Source organism: Anopheles funestus, chromosome X (genome assembly GCF_943734845.2).
Source record: "Anopheles funestus chromosome X, idAnoFuneDA-416_04, whole genome shotgun sequence".
Taxonomy (NCBI): domain Eukaryota; kingdom Metazoa; phylum Arthropoda; class Insecta; order Diptera; family Culicidae; genus Anopheles; species Anopheles funestus.
This window is the reverse complement of record NC_064597.1, coordinates 14,879,740-14,898,262: the sequence shown is the minus strand read 5'-3', so window position 1 is coordinate 14,898,262 and position 18,523 is coordinate 14,879,740. Positions and strand designations below refer to the sequence as shown.

Below are 18,523 nucleotides of genomic sequence, written 5' to 3'. Positions count from 1 at the left end.
TACCAGCGCCACTGTATTTTATAACATTCACCACCGCTGAAGCGTTCGAACCACCCCGAACGTGGGGGTTGTAGCGGAAGCGATGGTGTGGCAGGAAGGGGAAAAAAGCTCCACCAACTCGTACCAGACGGATGGAGATGGAGATATAGAGTGGAGAGAAAAAAAGGCACCTTTGTACTAGGCATGTGAGACCAGCTTAGAGCGAGAAAGAGTGAGAGAGAGAGGGAGAAATTGAACGGACAAAATGTCGTGATCCCAGGGCACTGAGGAGGGGGACTCGAACTCCAGCCCCACCCCCCAAAAAAAAAACGGTGACTTGATCGCAGTGGGCGAACCATTCGCTAGGCCCCCAACAAGGGAACTGGAGCTGGACAGACGCGGAAGAAGCGGATCACCGTGCAAAACCCATATTGGCTACAAAATCTGCACTCACACTGCGACGTAGCGTATGTGTAGGGTTCTGCAGCAAAAAAAAAGGTGGCCACTTTTGCAAAACCCCAACACTTTTAGGGTTTCGTGCTAAAGGGCGACACCAATACCCTGGTTCCTGGATGCTGCGGAGACCTGTCAACAGGAGACCACCGTAGCTCATCTGTGGCGTGTGAGTGTGTCTGTGTGTGTGTTCGTGATATTATGATCCTTACCCAGATTAATGCGACTGGCTGCTCTCTGGTAGCTAATGGTATAAACCGGTTCTCAGCTATTCGCTGGAGACACAGATCCAGCTCCAATATCCAATGTAGACTAGGGACTTTTCGCAACACCCACAGAGTTGGTGGTTCCTCACGCGTACAACGCTAGCACCTAGATGAACGGTCAGGATGAGGATGGTGGTCTATGTCAATATTCTTGTTTCTCGGAGATCTATGGGACATCGAACTGGAGTAGCATCACTTTTGGATAGGAGGAGATAAGCGAAGACGAATAGAAGGAGATGGAAATTGGGGCTTCATATGAGGAGCACCCGTGCAACATTTCTCTCATAATATATTCAAAACACGATAAGAGTTCACCTTTGGCGGTAGAAGAGCGAGAAACTTCAATATAGAGTTATAAAAAAAACATTCCAGAAGTTCTTCCAATATCTAATTCTTATTTCTAATAGCACAAAGTCGTTCACATCGCTTTTAGCATAAAGTAAAAATCCGTCGCTTTTGTCTGTCCATCAGGGACTGGAGCCGGGCCATTTGTTTGTCCGTTGGTGCGTTTTTGTGTGGTATGGCTTTATCTTCCCGCAATTTTTAAGCCGATTGGAACACGACCGATCTGACCTCGACAGTGACATTTCAATCGCAAACGGATCTGTGCTGCCCAAAAGCGAACCACCACACTATCAGAGGCGAAACATCGCAACATCCTGCCTTCGCCAACCGAAACATTTCTAAACAAAACCGTATTCGTACCTAAGTTCACCAGCAAACGGTGCGTATTCTGCCGTTCACTCGATGGCTGAGCGCACGCTGAAGCGATGCGCAAAGAAACCCCGTACCGTCACTCTGCATGCCTGGCCTATTGGGCTATACTATCCATTAATTAGTCAAAGCCAAACTGAAACACTGCGAATTAAGCTTTGCACCGACTGATTCTGCACCACCTGAGGTAAGCGTTAGCGGAAGATACGGGAGATGAAAGGGGTAAAGGGGAAGGTGGAAGGTTCAGGGATGCGGTTGTAATTATGTCCGGGCAATCGGGCAAACAAAAGCGATTTTTTTTTATTACCTACAATCCAGACGTCCAGGGGTGGATCTTTGTTTACTTTTATCGCATTCTGATGGTAGCAAAACTTTTTGCTTTTTTTTATTATTTTGATTGATTTCCAATCAATCGCGATATCATGATGGATGGCACACGGTACCTAATGGAAGCCGGAATTAATACACTGCTTTTTACAATTGGTTTTCTTGTATTAAAGTTTGAAAAAAAATCTAACAAAATACCACAAGTCACGCGCTGGTCGCACGGAGTGCCTTCCGTTAATCATCATTAAGTAGCATTCCATTTACGCATCGCTGTGCTTTGATTGGTTTGTTACTGCCCAGTTTCCCATTCTAGATGGGTTCTTTATCTCTAGCAAACGGTTCCGTACGTTCATTTTTGTCGTAAAACCGGCGCAACCTTGAGCGGGCGATTGTTTAAGCGTGTGGTTTTAATTTTTCCCCTTTTGAGTTCGGTTTTGTTTTCTTTCGTTTTCACATGGTTTGAGTTTAATACCAGCCTGTTACCCGCCCTGCTTATCCATCCGCACGGTTTTACTTCCCGTTGTAGTTTCGTCGGTAACGACTTTCCTCGGGAAAATCAACCATCGGTGCGCACCGTTACAACCGATGAGGTAACAGCGCAGCCACACGTGCCTCCCAACAAAAAAACAAAACAAAAGAAAAACATTTCACTTTTCCACAATTGGTTAAGCGATCAACATTCGCCACCGCACAAACGACATATGACAGCGTACGGGTGTGTCTTCCGTTTGCGTTTGCTACAGAAAGCTTTCGATTTTTCCACTCGAAAAAGGAGCAATTTTCCAAACCCCGCCCGCCCACGAAAAAGATGCCGTCTGTGCGCGCGGCCGCACATAGATAATGATTTTGGATGATTTTTCGTTGTCAAGGCATGAGGTATGTCAAGCAACTGTTGCCCGGCGTCGCTAATCTATTCCAGTTTCGCTCGTGTTGGGTAGAGGCTTTCCCTTCATTTCACGAGCAAAAACGGAGGGTTTTCACGTATCGGTTAAAAGCGTTCGCTAATGTTTTGATTCCTGCGACTTCCATTTTGCCCACCTGGCCGGAACGGAACCTCGATGAAAGCTTTGAATGTCGTACCGAAAAGCTCGCAGAAAGGCGGATGTTTCTTGGGCAAAAGGAGGGTGTGAAGTCTTGTTGTATTTCTGTGTGTTTTTTTTTTTTGGCAATTGTTTTTGAAACGGTTCGATCGTTAGGCACCGTCACTAAGCGAGTGGCCGTATCCTCCGGTCGGCGATGCATAACACATGCGCTTTTCTTTCGTCAACTAAACACCACCGCACCCCCGCACGTTGGATGCCATTTTTCCCTTAACCGCCGTCGCGCGAAAGAGAGAGTTTTCATTTTTCTTTTTACCATTTTACTAGCGGCCATTATCTGCACAATTTATGAGCCTGTGCCAATGGTACACTGGTGGACATATCGTTTTCTGGTGAGTGTCGATTGTGTACGGGCACGGTTTGTGGACAGGATACGGTTGAGTCGGTGCACCGGTTCCGGTAGCTACTGGGGGGCCCGAAATGGACAAAATGCTGGAAGACGTATCAAAACGTATCAAACGAACCGTGTTATAAACCCACCCCTCTCTGAAGAGGTTCGCCTAACATCGACAGTAATATCTGCGGAAATTCCAAAAGACCTAATGTGCTTGAAAATAGAGAAAACATGGAGATGCTTCCAATATTTTATGGAATCATTCCAAAATACCTCACAAACCTGATAATGAAGAGTTGCGTCGTTACTATTTGGAAATTCCACTATTTCTGCTGTTGAAACGAAGAAAAGTTTCTTTGGAACGGTTAATAGAATCCTTCTGATGGGCCCTCCACCTTAACCCCTATACACCTTTACCGAGATCCACCAACCATCTGCGGCAATCATCTGCGTGCCACGATTACGCACGCTACGCCGATTCGGCGAACTGATCGACTTCGGGACTAATCGCAATGATTTGGTTGCGGTACGCACATTCCTTGCAACGAGTACAGGTGTTGCGCAAGCCGGGTTTTTTTGCGGTGGATTGTAACGCAACACGATGCGATGTTAGTGTTTTAAGTTGTTAGTTTACACCCGATCATGTAGTACTAATTAGTGAATGCACTCGCGTGTCTGGTTTGACAGCTATTAGAACTGTCAAAGTGTTTCCAACAAAACCTTTTTTTTGAAGAATAGCAACAAATTTGACGACATCTGGTAAATTGATGAGAGAGTTTTTGGGACAACATGGAATGAAGCGTACCTACACGTACGTGCCAGATTGATCGACCGTTAAAGTGTGCGGTGTCACCAAAAAAACCCGTAACATAACTACCATCTTGATGGCGTATGACATGCGTGCGGCCTTCTTGCGGTGTGACATTTCGACATCCAGCAAACCGAGTTCCAGGGCTTTGGCTGGGGCTTCACGCGAACGGGCGGGACTGAGGATATCTCTCGAAGGGCCCGCAACAAGTACGAAGGCCGTTTGTACCGTGACCGATTGTAACAAAAAGTCGGCGGCTTTACAAGGGTGGCTCGAACGACTTTCGTTTCTGCCTGACCTGGAACTGGTTACGGGGCCCCCGATAATGCGTTTGATAATGCGCTGAACTAATTCCGATCGTACAGTAAAAACCTTTTTGCTGGATGGATGACTTTTATATCATCTCATATATCCATCCAGATTTTGATTTGTGTAATGTGTCAAAAAGTTATAAACAAAAAAAAAACGAAAAACTTGCTTCGGGGCTACCTGTCGGGCGCTGTATGTTTGATTTGATTTGCCTTACGGGCCAACGGGTTTCATTGCCATCTTTAGCAGGCATGCATCGTCGTGCGGCACAATTTGCTTAACCCTGCTTCCTTGGCCCTTCCGTCCACCAGCTTCCCCACCCCGGTCCTCTCATCCCTTTTCCTCCCCCCCACTCCCCCGCGTACACGCGCGTGTGTCCGCCTGACAGCAATATATTGCGATCGGTGCGCGATCGCACGATACGCGCTTGATAGCAACGACCGACATCCGTGCGCAGCCTCAGCAAGCAGTTCGTGCACTTTCGATTTTTGAATTTGTTCGGCATACCTCGTTTGCGTCCGCAGACGCACTTATAACGCGAAATGTAGAGCACGTGCTGTGTCCCGCCCCGCAACAGTGCCATGCGGGAATACGCAATCGGACTTTTAAATTGCGCAAAACCGATGACGCGGTACGCGCGCAAAACGGTGCGCCCCGTATGACAATGTTATACACCGCGCGAACCAATTCCACCAACTTTCTCCGCTTCCCCCCCGGCCGCACCATTCCCCTTACCATTCCTAGCCACTTTCCTTGCTTCGGTTCGGCCGCGTAACGCATCCCTTTCTGTTAAGGCTGAAGGCCACAACTGGCCGCACGCAAACGCGTGTTTGTGGACGTTTAAGATAAAGCAAGCAAAAGCAGACAAGAAGACACATTCAATACTATTTGTCAATGCGCAACACTAAGCATTGCAAGTGCATCGTGCAAATGACGGTGTGCGTGCAATGCGTTTTGTCCTCGTTAGGCTGTACCGAATTTAGATCGCCGGGCAGAGCCGCATCACGCTACAGTGTGTTAAAGCGCGCCCGATATGACCGGGTCAAAATCGAAATGCTACATTAAAAGTAAACTTTTGGAAGAAGAATAAAAAAAAACAGCAACGCAACAACCAAAAATTGGGCGCCTCTCACCCGCACGAGGTGTATTACATCGTGATGATATAATAATATTTCTTTCTCCAACCCGCACATGTGGACGGTTTTGGGCTCGCGGCATGAAGAAATGGTTTGACTGCATTGGAATGCGCCCACGGATTGATTACGGGCAGGTTCGGCACCAATTGTAGGGAAATTATTGTTGTGTTGCTGCCTCATCTTGGCATCTCGGGTTTTGTTTTGGAGAGTGAAATGAAAAAAAAAAAACCCAATTCTCAATTTGTTGTGTCCCAGTCCGATCATGTGTGCGAACGAACGTGTTATGTTATTGTAACTGAGGCTACTCAGGACGATAAGTGTAACAGTGTTTATGCTCATCGGGTCATGGGACCGGGGTAGGAGTGAGAAACGAAATGAGAGTTTTTGCATAAGTCACCTTAAAGAATCGATTATTTCCGTAATTGCATCGCAATCGTGCTGAAACGAAAAAAGTAGTTCAATCCATCAATAAAAAAAAATCGAAAAACGTCTGTTCAACAACAACAAAAGTTCACTGCCTGCATTTAAAGGGGAAATAAAACGCACTTGCTAAGGAGCATCGGCTACGTATGGTTTGTGTCCTTTTCCTGCAGGCGGTACGTTAAGTTACTTCGTTGTAGGGCTTCACCCTGCACCCACCTTCCACATCCCCGCCCCCCCCCCATCATGCAACCGTGCGTTAGACGAGCGATCACCAGAAGGATGTGACGCCATCGAACCACCAACGAATACGTCTTATGGCACTTCCCAGACCGGTTGCGGTTACCAGCGTTGCATTGGCACCCAGTTTCGATGAGGCCGGGTCAGTGGTAGTGCCGCGTACGAAACGGTTTGCTCTATTAATGATGTAAAAACCGCTAAGAAAATGTGCCGATAACGACGACGCCAGCGACGTTACAACCTAACACGCCAATTAGTTCCACCTGGAAGGTGTCGTTGCCTGGTTAAAAACACCAAACACACCATTGTGGACGTGCTGTCGATGGTTTTACATACCCGCTTCAACGAGCTATCGTTTTGTTTATTTCTTTTTGTAAATTCGTTGCCTTGTTGGTATGGCCGTTAAGGAAATACTGAAAAGAGTTATACTGCTTTCGCCATCCAGTTTAGATTACATTATAAAAAAAATGCTCAATAGGTGTGCAATATCAGTTTGCCTTTACTGCCCCTGATATATTTCCGTTCGGGTACATTTTTTTCTCAATAAGCCTGAATTACATGATTACTGTGTTTAAAAGAGCGTTAAGCATTCCCTTCTGTGTTAAGTGAACTATTTGACCGTTCGGAAAGTATGTAATTTACAATGCTTAATTGAATAAATATAAATATTGGGGCGGCCCGGTGGTGCATGTGGTAAACGGCGCCGGTTCACACAGCTGGACTGGGTTCAAATCCCATCCGGACCGTCCCCCCGTATCAAGGACTGATTTTCCGGCTACGTGGTAAAATAAGTCTAGTAAGCCAGAAATGGCCGGCGTGACCTGTAAGGTCGTTAAGCCAAGAAGAAGAAGAAGAATTGAATAAATAAATACATTAAGTAGCGCAATGGAATATGCAAGCACTTATGTAAATCAAATGCAAAAAATGCCTCACAAAGATTTTTATTCAAGAACACCATAATTTAAATTGTTGCCACGTGCAAGTAATGATGTTTAACGTTTATTTCAAACATGCTGAATTGAATTTGCTTTTCGAAGTTTTATAAAATGCTAAATACAAAGTAAATCATTTATATTACTCTTACAAATAATGTAAAAAAATGCATATCTGTGTTTATAATCCTTTTTTAAAAGGTTTTAAATATTACAAATATAAAACAATAATTTACAATTGTAATAAAGAATAAGTTGCGTATCCCTGGCTTGTTCATTTCATTGATGCGTGTAAAGAAATGAACACGGTGTAGTAAATGCATCGACTGACAGTATGGCGCAGAACGAGACAGCCTGCCGTGAAGGTAAACATCACCCTTGCATCGTGCGTATAATTGCGAGGTTGAGTAAAAGAAACAGCAAGCTTTGAGACGAAAATGAACCTTAGGGCTTAGGGCTGAACAGTGGTCGGCAACAAGTGACTCTTTCGTCCTCTGAACCAAAAGTGCAATAAAATTCAATTAGTAGCTTTAAAATATATTAAAATAAATTTATTGTACTAGGAGCCTTTAGAAGACTTTTTTTTTCGCTATACAAATAGTAACAAATTTAAGATGTAAAGTTGTAATGAATTAAATTAGACGGATACAGATTGACATTACAGGCTCGGTCACTTGCCGACCACTTACCACGACCGATCTAATCTCACTCGGAAACAGAAGAAGAGGAAGCAGGCGAAGATGGTGTTTCCTCTCTGGTGTTGTGGTTCGGTAAAGTTGTGTTTAAAGTTTGTTAATTACTCTATGTTGTAAAGTGTGGTTTTGTGAAGAATCGTGGTAAGTTTTAATTGTTTGTGTGGTAAACGTGTTGTACGTGTTCATTGAATGTCGTGAAGGTGTTGTGCGTTACAACGCCAATTCCTCCACACCACATCGAGATCAATCTGTTCTTGATCATCGGTATGTGAGCTCGCGTATATAGCTGAGTGTGAGTGTGTATTTGTGTGTATACGTCTGTGTGTGAAACATTTTTTTGGAGAAGTAATTAAAAATTGCAACCAAAGCACCCAAAAGCGCATCGTCTCAATTTCCGTCCTATTCCGCCACGACCTTGAGATATTTTACGTCACCGATACCACTGCAAACAAAACAACCCGCGACAATCAAAATTACTAACACCAAAAGAAAACCTACCCCTTTACATCCCGCCGTAAGGGTAAGCACGGAAAGTAACCCTTTATATGAAAACGATCATCATCTTCACGTTCCCAGCGTTACCGATCGTCTTGGCTCATCGTTCCGTGCTGCAACACCCTCTACAAAAACCGATGGTTTTTGTTCTTGTTTGCAACCTGTGGGACGATCCGCGGGTGACATAACGGCGGAATGTTTTCGACCCCTTTCCTCCCTCCCGCCAGGGGAAGCTGTATTGGCAAAGTTGATATTTACAACCGAAAACAGCCAGCAGCTGTTTCCAGCGTGGTGTACATTTTTGAACCCTTTTCCATGCGTGTGTTTTGGGGTGGTTTTTGGGGGTTGGTGGGTAGATTTCAAGAGAAAAACTTAACAACCACCCTCCAAAACAAAAAAAAACAAAACAAAAATAACAAGAACAACATCAACGAATAAACCGAACGTGCTCTTTCGCAAGGGTGTGTATGTTTTGTTGGTAATTGCGCGCCATTCGCACCAGTTTTAGCTTCCCAAGAAAAAAGGGAGGAGAAAAAAATATACAGCGCGACTCGATATTGCTCCGGTGACCGAAACAAATCGTTTTCAGTTTCCCAGCGTTTCAGCACGAGCGCGACAATGTGACGCCGTGGACGTTTTGTTACACTTCGAAGGGGTTTCTGTGCCGTTGCTATTGTTGCTATTGGCTTTGGATCACAAAATACGAGCATCTCCCGCACACTCTACCCCAGTGGTCACCCACGCATACTTGGAAGGAACCGAACATGCAACAAGCATGTTTTCGGACGGCTCTGGTACGCCCTAGTGAGTTTAATTGCCTGCTTTTTTTTGGGGGGAGAGTAGAATAGAATGAAGGCACAAACAAAAACGAGATATAAGGGAATAGAACGCAGAAAATAGGAAGCGAAACGGCGCCAGAAAGTAATTTCGTTTCGCGTTTAGAGTCATTTTACTGTTCGAGTTTGTCGCGCGCTTTAGCCCCAACATAAATTTTTGCCCCCCATTTTTTTTTGTTGTGTCCTGTTTGTCCTCTATCTCGTTCTGTCAAAGTATTCACAAGATAGGTTATTTTGGTATAGGAAGGCCCCTTGAAGCTGCTCTGAGGGGGTCAGTGGGCGAAATGGTGGTACAATGCCATACACACACATATACAAATAAATCATACACATAGTCTACGATTTAGTGAATATACGCATGTGCCGATCGCTCGTACAATGCGTACAGCATCGAACAGCGGGATGCTGTGCGCGTGTATAGGGCGGTGCGGTGTAATCAGCTCCATTCCACTATCCCTTCGGTGAAATACATTTTCGATTTTTTCTTTTTTTCTCTCTCTCTCTCGCTTCATCTCTGCAACAGGATGGGATACGGTATAGGAAATCAAAACGCACACACACACCCGTACACCCACGACGACGACGGTTTTAGTGCTCCCCTAGGCCGGCACTAGTTGGACGGAGCGCGCTAATCTCACTGTTGGACGGCTGCTAGAGAAGCTGTACGTGTGCCTTTTTGTGGTGTTGTTGTCTAGCCAAAAAAAAACCAAGCAAAGAAGCACTCAACACTCAACGTCACCAATCAAAGCAGTCCGGCATTTTCCGGCAGCACCGCGTCCACAATCAATCGTGCTGATAGTGTGGACAATAGACACCAGCGCAACCGGAACACGAAGATCGCCATACAAAACCGTGCATGTGTAGGTCGGCACGAACCGAAATCACGGTCACGATGGCATCGAACGGTAGCGATATTCGTCGGACTGTCGCCGAAGCTGATCGTGGCTGTACCATCGTCTAGCTGCGATAACCGTCCGGCTGCCCCTATACTCTCTCAACTTTCTTGCTGGAAAGGACAAACACAGGACTCCTCTATAACAAAAAAAAACGCACCCACACACACACACACGTTCCTGAGCATAAGCAAAACACGCATTAACGACGGACGCTCTCAGCTTAAGCGGACAAAATGGAAGAAACAGGTGAGTTCGATAAAGTATGTTTGGCTGGTGCGCGTTTTTGCTGCTTTTTATTTTGCTTTCTTTTTATTTTCTACCAAAGATACATTTCGCACGAACAAAATAGGCTTCGGCCAGTTTGTCTGTTATCAGAACGGAAATTTGGTGTACTTCAATCAACTCACGCTTCACGAGTGTTTTGTATTTTGCTGTATTTTGTAAAGCTTGTGCGTTATGAAATGGAAAAAATTAGTTAACCTAACTGGAACCATTTTGAACGACAACGTTCGAATGATTGGTCAAGTCCACTGTACGAAGGACATTGTTAATCACAACCTTTCGAGAACCAATTGTAAACCCCCATTAAGTACCGGTAGTTACAGACCTTCACCTGTAAGTGTTATTTGTACAATTAGATCAAATTAAGTGTGGCATTTTGGTAGTTCCGAACTACACTACACCGGTTCCACACATCAAATGCTAATTACTGTCATTGTGTCTTTCGGCTCGCTTTCAACATGTGTTTTTTTCCTGTTTGATAAGATGCCCGCTTTTTCGATTATCTGGCTGTTTTTTTTTGTTGTTGTTAAATTTAAGATAACGAGCGATGGCACCCAACGAGGCGCAGTTACGGTTACGAGTAGCAAGCGACAGTCCGTCTTGAGTGGTTCGTGTCGATAGAAAAAAAGTCTTTTCTTGTATGACAACTTTCCGGTGCGATGTCGAAATTAAGTAAAAAAATTTTATAAGGTCACCCTATAAGGGAAAACCTTGCGTTCATTTTCACTGCGAGCGTTTAGATAGAACATTAACTGCTGCAAGTTGTAATTAAATAGCATATCCTCGAGCCTTAACCTCCATCAAGGTTGCCTGTGTCGTACGGTGTATGCTAAACTATTGCTACACTGTACCGTCGCGTGTCCCTACGCGCATTACCCATTCGCTTATCGGCTTATGCGAAACAGGTGCTAATGGTTTTGCAAAAGGGACACGAGCAACGGTGATGTCGGTCCGACTGGGACGGCTACATTGATGGGCTGTTTGGTCAATCGAGCAAAACTGCACAAACAGTAGCGCATTCTAACACGGTTCACGGCTTGCGCAAGCGCCTACGTTTATTACCGTGTCGCCGCACACTGTATGCGGCCTGCGCTAGACGTAGTGAAACGACTTGCATTGTACACTTGCAACGAAAACAGTTGTAAGGGCCCCCGGCGGAGGTAAAAAGGGGGAGGTTAGATAAAGGGACCCGGTTAACACCTTGCGGTCAGTCTGTACGGTCCCTTATCTACTTCCTTGCTCCCACACATCACCTTGAGACAGTCTCATCCTGCAGTTCGGAGATGTGTGTGTGTGTGTGTGTGTGTGTGTGTGACCGTGCAAGTTTGCTATGTTTGTCTCTCTCGTACGAATGGGGCGCTTATTAGGTGGTCATAATTGTGAATTACCCTTTATTGTTGTACCGCAACGCCTTCCATGTTATGACGGACAGCAACAACCCGCGAACTGTTCTGTTTCGCGGAACTGCTGTGAGTGTCGAATAAGCTCTCCAAGAGTCCTCACCTGATCATACGAGCATGAGAAAACTCTCGCTAGACTCACGCATCTTACTTGTTTGCTGTTTTTGCGCCAGTCGTTTCATAACGCTTAAAGTAGTTGGAAGTAAAGGCACAGAACATTTGTTTCATACTTCAAAAACGCTCTTATCTACGTACGGATTGGTAAGCCGTATATGTCAGCATACGATAGAATGCTATATGCAATATAAATAGTATGATGTGATTATCAAAGCGCTATCCGTGTCCAAGATTGCTTATTAATATGTAAAAATGTATTCTTTTTCCATTTTAGAAACTCATGCAGTAGTATCGAGCGTTAAGAATAGTGGCAGCATGTCCAACCTTAGTGACATATCTGGCAACACCGCCATACAGGTGTCTGGTGCCAGTTCACACGCAGGCCATGCCCGACCACGCATGGATATTGCGGTGGTGATCGACTGCGAGAAGAGTGCGTTCCTGAGCCACCGTAAAGCGGCCCTGGAGGAGGTACGGCAGGCATGCGCACAGGTCGGTGCCAACCTGCAGCTACTGCAGTTCGAAGTCCTTGACTACGGTGATCTAAACACGCTCGAATACTTCTACAACGCGGACGTGGTCGTGGTAGATCTCAGCGTTCAGACGCAACAGAGTACCCTTTGCTATCAGCTCGGTGTGCGGGAAAGTTTCGAGATGAATGAAAATATCGTCATCTACAATGACACGCAGAATGAGGCAACGCTGCGGATGAAGATCTCCTGCGGCAACTATCAGTTTATCTCGTACCGGCTGCACGAGACCGGTAGCGTTATCATCACTAGTCCACTCAAAGCATCCGCCGACGAACAGGCGGCACAATCTCAACTACAGCAAACGCTGCAACAGCAACCAATACAGCAACAGCAGCAACAGCAGCAGCAGCAGCAACAACACATGACAACGCTAGTCGCTGCCCTTCGTCGACTGTTCCAAGACGTGGAGATTCAATCGAAGGCTCACCTGCGTGAAAAGTTCCTGGCGGATTTACGCAGCTTGCGGGATCAACATGCGGGTAACGTGGAGGAACTGCAGCGGATGTTACGCAACATGCGCAAACGGTTGGACGATCCGCACGTATTGTCGAAGGAGATCGTACAGACGTATATGCTTTCGTTGCGTGATGTGCAGGACTACGACGCGATGGTCCAGCTGGTGGACGATCTGCAGACGATACCGAATAAGCAAAACTACATCAACACCGGCCATATGCACTATCTGTACGCGTTTGCGCTTAATCGCCGGAACCACGAAGGTGACCGGGAGCGTGCGCTGCGTACCTGCACGAAGGCACTCGAAAAGAAGGAGAACCACTTCCCGGACATGCTGTGCCTGTACGGGCGTATTTACAAAGACATCTTTGTCGAGTCGAACCACACGGACAACGAGAGCCTGAAGAATGCGATCATCTGGTACCGGAAGTCGTTCGAGGTGCAGCCGAACGAGTTCGCCGGCATCAATCTCGCCACGTTGCTTGTGATCGACGGGAAGGATTTTACCGATAACGAGCTGCAGCACATCGGCATGAAGCTGAACAATCTCATCGGCAAGAAGGGTTCGCTGTCGCAGATCAAAGACTACTGGAACGTGGCAACGTTTTTCGAGATTTCCGTACTGGCAGAAAACTATGCCAAAGCGATCCAGGCGGCAGAATGTATGTTTAAGCTGCGCCCACCGAAATGGTACCTGAAGTCGACGATCGGCAACATCATGCTGATCGATCGTGCACGCAAACGCACGGACGAGACGGCCAGCATGAGCATCGAGCAGCAGATATTTGAATTTTGGATGGAATTTTTCCTCGAGGCAACTGCGCGGGAACCGTCGAGCATGGTGCGGTTCCCGATACTGATCCTTGAGCCGCAGAAAATCTACATGCCGAGCTACGTGTCGATACACATGGACGCGGAACAGAAGTCGATCGATATTACCAACATATGTCAGCAGCACACGAAAGGTACCTGCCTGAAGCTGCATGACTTTAACTTTCTCGCGAGCCAAATCAAATCGGTCAGCCTGTACAAGCGGGACGAACGGTGCGCCTACCTGTACGTGCACCACAACTCGGATGATTTTCAGATGTTTTTCCCATCGGTCCAGTGTCGGCAGACGTTCTACGATTTGATACTGCAGATGACGGCCGACCAAGGATCGGGCTTTATCGATCTATCGTCCGCCGAGACGACGGCCGACGAGCTTAAGTATGAGTACGAAATGGACGACGAAGGGCAACGTATACTGCTCGGCAAGGGTACGTACGGTGCGGTATACGCGGCCCGTGATCTCACCACCCAGGTTAAGATCGCGGTGAAGGAGGTGTACGAACGGAACACGCACGATGTACAGCCGCTGCACGAAGAGATCAAGCTACATTCGCAACTGCGTCATCGCAACATCGTACAGTACTGGGGTTCCAAGTCGGAAAACCAGTACTTCAAAATCTTCATGGAGCAAGTGCCGGGCGGTTCGCTGTCCGCGCTGCTCAGCTCCAAATGGGGTCCGCTCAAGGATAACGAAACGACGATCGCATTTTACTCGCGCCAAATACTGGAAGGGCTCAAGTATCTGCACGACCAGAAGATTGTGCACCGCGACATCAAGGGTGGCAATGTGCTGGTCAACACGTACAGTGGTGTGGTGAAGATATCTGACTTTGGTACCTCGAAACGGTTGGCCGGCATTAATCCGGCAACGGAAACGTTCACCGGTACGCTGCAATACATGGCACCGGAGGTTATCGATCAGGGTGTGCGTGGGTACGGACCGGCCGCCGACATTTGGTCGTTCGGCTGTACGGTCGTGGAGATGGCCACCGGGAAACCACCGTTCGTTGAGCTCGGTTGCCCGCAGGCGGCCATGTTTAAGGTCGGTTTCTATAAAACCCATCCCAACATCCCGGAGGAACTGTCGACGGTGTCGAAAAATTTCATCCTACGCTGCTTCGAGGTGAACGTGGACAAACGTGCTACCGCTGCCGAACTGCTTGAGGATCCGTTCCTCTGCGAGTACGTACACCCCATCGTACACGTTCCCTCTTTCCGTTACTAATTGGGTTCGTTCTTTTTTTCGTTTTGTTTTGTTACAGAAAGCACAAAAAGATGCGCCCATCCTTTAGCAGCAGCAGTACGATCAGTGGGCTACCTCATCCTGCGGCTGGATGTGAATTTTCCCGCAGCGTAAGCATGCCAGCCGATCGGCATAATGCGAAAACGCTTACCTCGCAGCAAAGCTCCGCCAGCTGTAACACACCCACCTTCAGTTCCGAAACAGAGTAAGTGCTGATTGTTTCATCCTAAGCGTGTACGCTGTATGTTTCACTTTAACGTTACCTCTAGTTTCGCTTTCATGCTTGGTATGGCACAAACTTTCCTACTATTTATACATGTACATCCGGTTCTATTCATATTGTCTCGCCATAATTTAAGGTTCAATTTGTTTCCCAATGTTTTTTAACAGTTTAACTAATTTACTTGCCACAACGCAATGTGCATTTATGTTAAGTTTGTTGTTGTTTTTTTTAAGTTAAATATAAAACCGCCATTTTGCTTTTTTTCCTAATGTCTTTTTTCGCAATCTCACAATTGCAAATTTCACATATTTCAGCTTAATTTTCGCATTCATTGATAATAATCGTTGCTTTCTTGTTTTTTTTTTCTTTCTCTTTTTTTCTTTCATTTTATGCGGTTACACTTCGTATTCCGTCGTTACTCTTATCAAAAACGTGTTCCTGCGTTATTTACGTAAACTTGTGTTTGTTTCTCTTTTCTATACTTTAATGCGTTGTTGTTAAAAACAACGAAAACAAAACAAAAAACACATAAATCAACGCATTCACACAAATCGGTTTTTATACATCTCGTTGCCATCTAAATTTTCTGTTTTAACTTTAATTCTGTTCGTGATTATTTATACATATATATGTGTGTGTGCGCGTGTGTTTATAATATTATTTTGCCTACTGTTTTTTTTTGGTTTCTCGCTGTCGCTTGCTCAAAAATTTCAAACCGGGTTCTGTTTCATGGTACGATATATAATTTATAATTACGCACACCGTTACTGTTGTTGTTATTGCTGTTTGTTGTGTGAACGAAATCGTTGACATCGGTCCCAGGGCCTCTTCGATCCCGCCACTGAATTCTTCGATCGGCATCCATACGGCTAGTCGGTCGATGACGGAGAGGAAAAACAAACATTCGTTCCAGCTAACACCAATCAAGATGCCCAAAATGCCGAACAGTGTGAGCAGCATCGGGTAAGTTGGATCGGTCAACCGGTAAGACCTCGGTCAACGTGTACGAAACGGACAAGTTTAGGCTATGTGTTTAATTTATTGATGCTATGAACTAAATCGAATCAAATTTCCATTCATTCCACAAAATGAGAGCTATTTTATTTTGTTTCCAATGATGTAAAAAATAATTTTAATGCTATATATGTTTTTCTTTCCTTTGCAGAAACATTGCGGAAACTCCATCGCTGGAAATGGATCCCGCCGAACAGACATCCACGGTGTTTCAGCTCAATCGGCGTAGTTCCTCTGGAGGGTTACTATCACCGGAGGTACAACTCGCGCCGTATTCAACTCGCACTTTGATAGTGTTTTCTAATAAATGTATTTTCTTTCACCGTAGATCGATATAACGACGGCCACCGCTAGCAAATTACCCCTAGCTGGTGAAGCGAATGAAAGTGATGGATTCTATCTGCTGAAGAAGGACTCTCAGCGGCGCCAAACACTGGACAAGGTGCTCTGCCATGACGTGAAAAAGATCTGTGAGCTGTGGCTGACGAAGATCGAGCCGGACGCAAATCAGGAACTCGCCATTACCCGTGACCATCTGGAAATGTTGCTGAACGGTCTGCGGAAGTATATCGCGGAACAGCGCACCGACACACTCGAGCAGGCGATCGCCCAGCTGAAGGAGCAGCCCAACTTTAACTCGACCGCGATCGTGCAGCTGCATTTAGCGCTGTACGCTTTCCAGAACACGGTCATCACGGTGCTGCGGTCGCACAACATCAAACCGCACTGGATGTTTGCGCTGGAAAATCTAGTCAAGAGTGCCGTCCATGCAGGCATCACGATCCTGTCACCGAAGCTCGGTGCCAATCTGGCCGGTAACGCACCAAACGATGATGAGTATGATGAGGAAAACAATGACATTACCGCACCGGTTGTCCGTACGGTGCTTGTGAATGGACGCCCGCAAGGACCGGGGCACCATGGACGCGATGAGCGCGATGGTATGATCGGTGTCGGGTACGATTGCGACTACGATGTGTACGATCTGCCCGAGGGTGAGGAAGAACCGATCGACGAGCTGGAGGAACAGCTGACGGCTACGACGACAACGTCCGGTCACGGTACCGGTTATTCGGTGCGTTCCAACAAACCGCGCGCCAGAAGCCACGGTGCGGATACCGCTACCGGCACACCGCTGCAAAAGAAAACGCGCTGGAAAACGCTATGCGAACAGGTGGAAGCACTGCGGGCGGAAAATCAAAGACTGAAGGAGTACCTGCTGGAATCTCAACAATCGTACCAGAGCGCGTTCCGGGCCGTGCTGGAGAGTGGCGCCTTTGCCCGCTGTCTCACCGATCAGCTGGTCGCGCTGATGGAGCGCTGTCTGCACGAACACAGCACACCCGATCTGGGCGATGGTGAGGACGGTACCAGGCGTCGGTCCCAGCTCTGGAACCGTGTGCCCCCAGGTGTGAACAGTGTGCAGCAGCAGAAAGCAACGCTGAATATTGCGCCCGAGGTGAATGAAGATGATGATGAGACGGTTGGTGATCGGCGGCTAGCGGAATGGTTGCAAACGCAGGGTATTAAGTGTGTCGAGAGTCAACAGCGGATATTGCGCGAAGGTTTTCTGTACGATGATTTCCTGTACGAACTGGAACGTAACGATCTGCGCCGGTTGGGCTTAAAGTAAGTGTTGATGAGTGCGGTTAATTAATAGTAATCAACCCTTGGCGTTATCATACATCCCCTTTGCTGTATTTTAGGATTGGTGAAGAGCTACGCATTTGGAACGCGTTGAAGAAGCACCGCAGGCTTTATCCACCGAGTAAACGCACACACTCCACCGACGATACGGATGGTGTTGACCATTGGCATCACAACAACTGTTTGAATGATGATCACATCGCTGGTATCGATACGCGATAGGTTCGCTGTCTTTCGCTTCAAGTGTCCTTTAACTCTGTCGAACCGTTAACAGATAGAGAAAGAGCGAGAGAGAGAGAGAGAGAGAGAGAGAGAGAGCGAGAAAGGGAAGCGAGAAAAGAAATAGATACACCACAATATTTAATGCAAAACCTGTGATGGGGATAAATAGACTGCTCAAAAACAGCAAAGCAATATGCTTTACAAACCTGCCCCAAAAACGCGTTCCGCACTAGGGGGGTAGAAATGGCAGCTGAAAACAAAAGATTTGCCATAAAGCGACCAAGTCGCTAAAGGTTTGTAAAACCCGATCCAGTGTCCTTATTATGCACAAATTCTGCTTTTACAAAGTCTTTACAACAACAACAAAAAACAAACTTGTTTAAACAGAGCGGAAATGAAACCACACAGTAGCATTATGACAATAGCTATAGCTTTTAAGGGATGCAAAGGCAGCTGCAGGTATCGCAAAGGTTCGCGATAATCTTCGTCGTGTCGCGCGTTTCGTACAACAGATTTGTAAATAACATTTATGTAATAATAAACGCAAGTGACAGAACGCTTTCTTTATTAATTGATGCGCTTGAAAAAACATAGGACCGGTGGCTTAACCGTGCC

The 18,523-nt window shown here is 46.4% G+C and overlaps 1 protein-coding gene across 6 annotated transcripts; it reads left to right on the top strand.

The window, feature by feature from the left end:
* Nucleotides 1-7,690: 7,690 nt before the first annotated feature.
* Nucleotides 7,691-18,479, top strand: LOC125770772 (mitogen-activated protein kinase kinase kinase 15). Of its 6 annotated transcripts, none has more exons than XM_049440745.1 (8): nt 7,692-7,854; nt 9,568-10,186; nt 12,014-14,741; nt 14,822-15,007; nt 15,848-15,988; nt 16,191-16,296; nt 16,368-17,668; nt 17,746-18,479. In XM_049440745.1, the coding sequence occupies exons 2-8, from the start codon at nt 10,174-10,176 to the stop codon at nt 17,906-17,908; spliced, it is 4,638 nt and encodes a 1,545-aa protein (XP_049296702.1). In that variant the 5' UTR covers nt 7,692-7,854; nt 9,568-10,173; the 3' UTR covers nt 17,909-18,479. The 6 variants fall into 6 exon arrangements, with proteins under 6 accessions (XP_049296745.1, XP_049296702.1, XP_049296710.1 ...); XM_049440753.1 differs by lacking the exon at nt 7,692-7,854 and adding an exon at nt 7,992-8,233; XM_049440772.1 differs by lacking the exon at nt 7,692-7,854 and adding an exon at nt 8,651-9,002.
* Nucleotides 18,480-18,523: the final 44 nt, after the last annotated feature.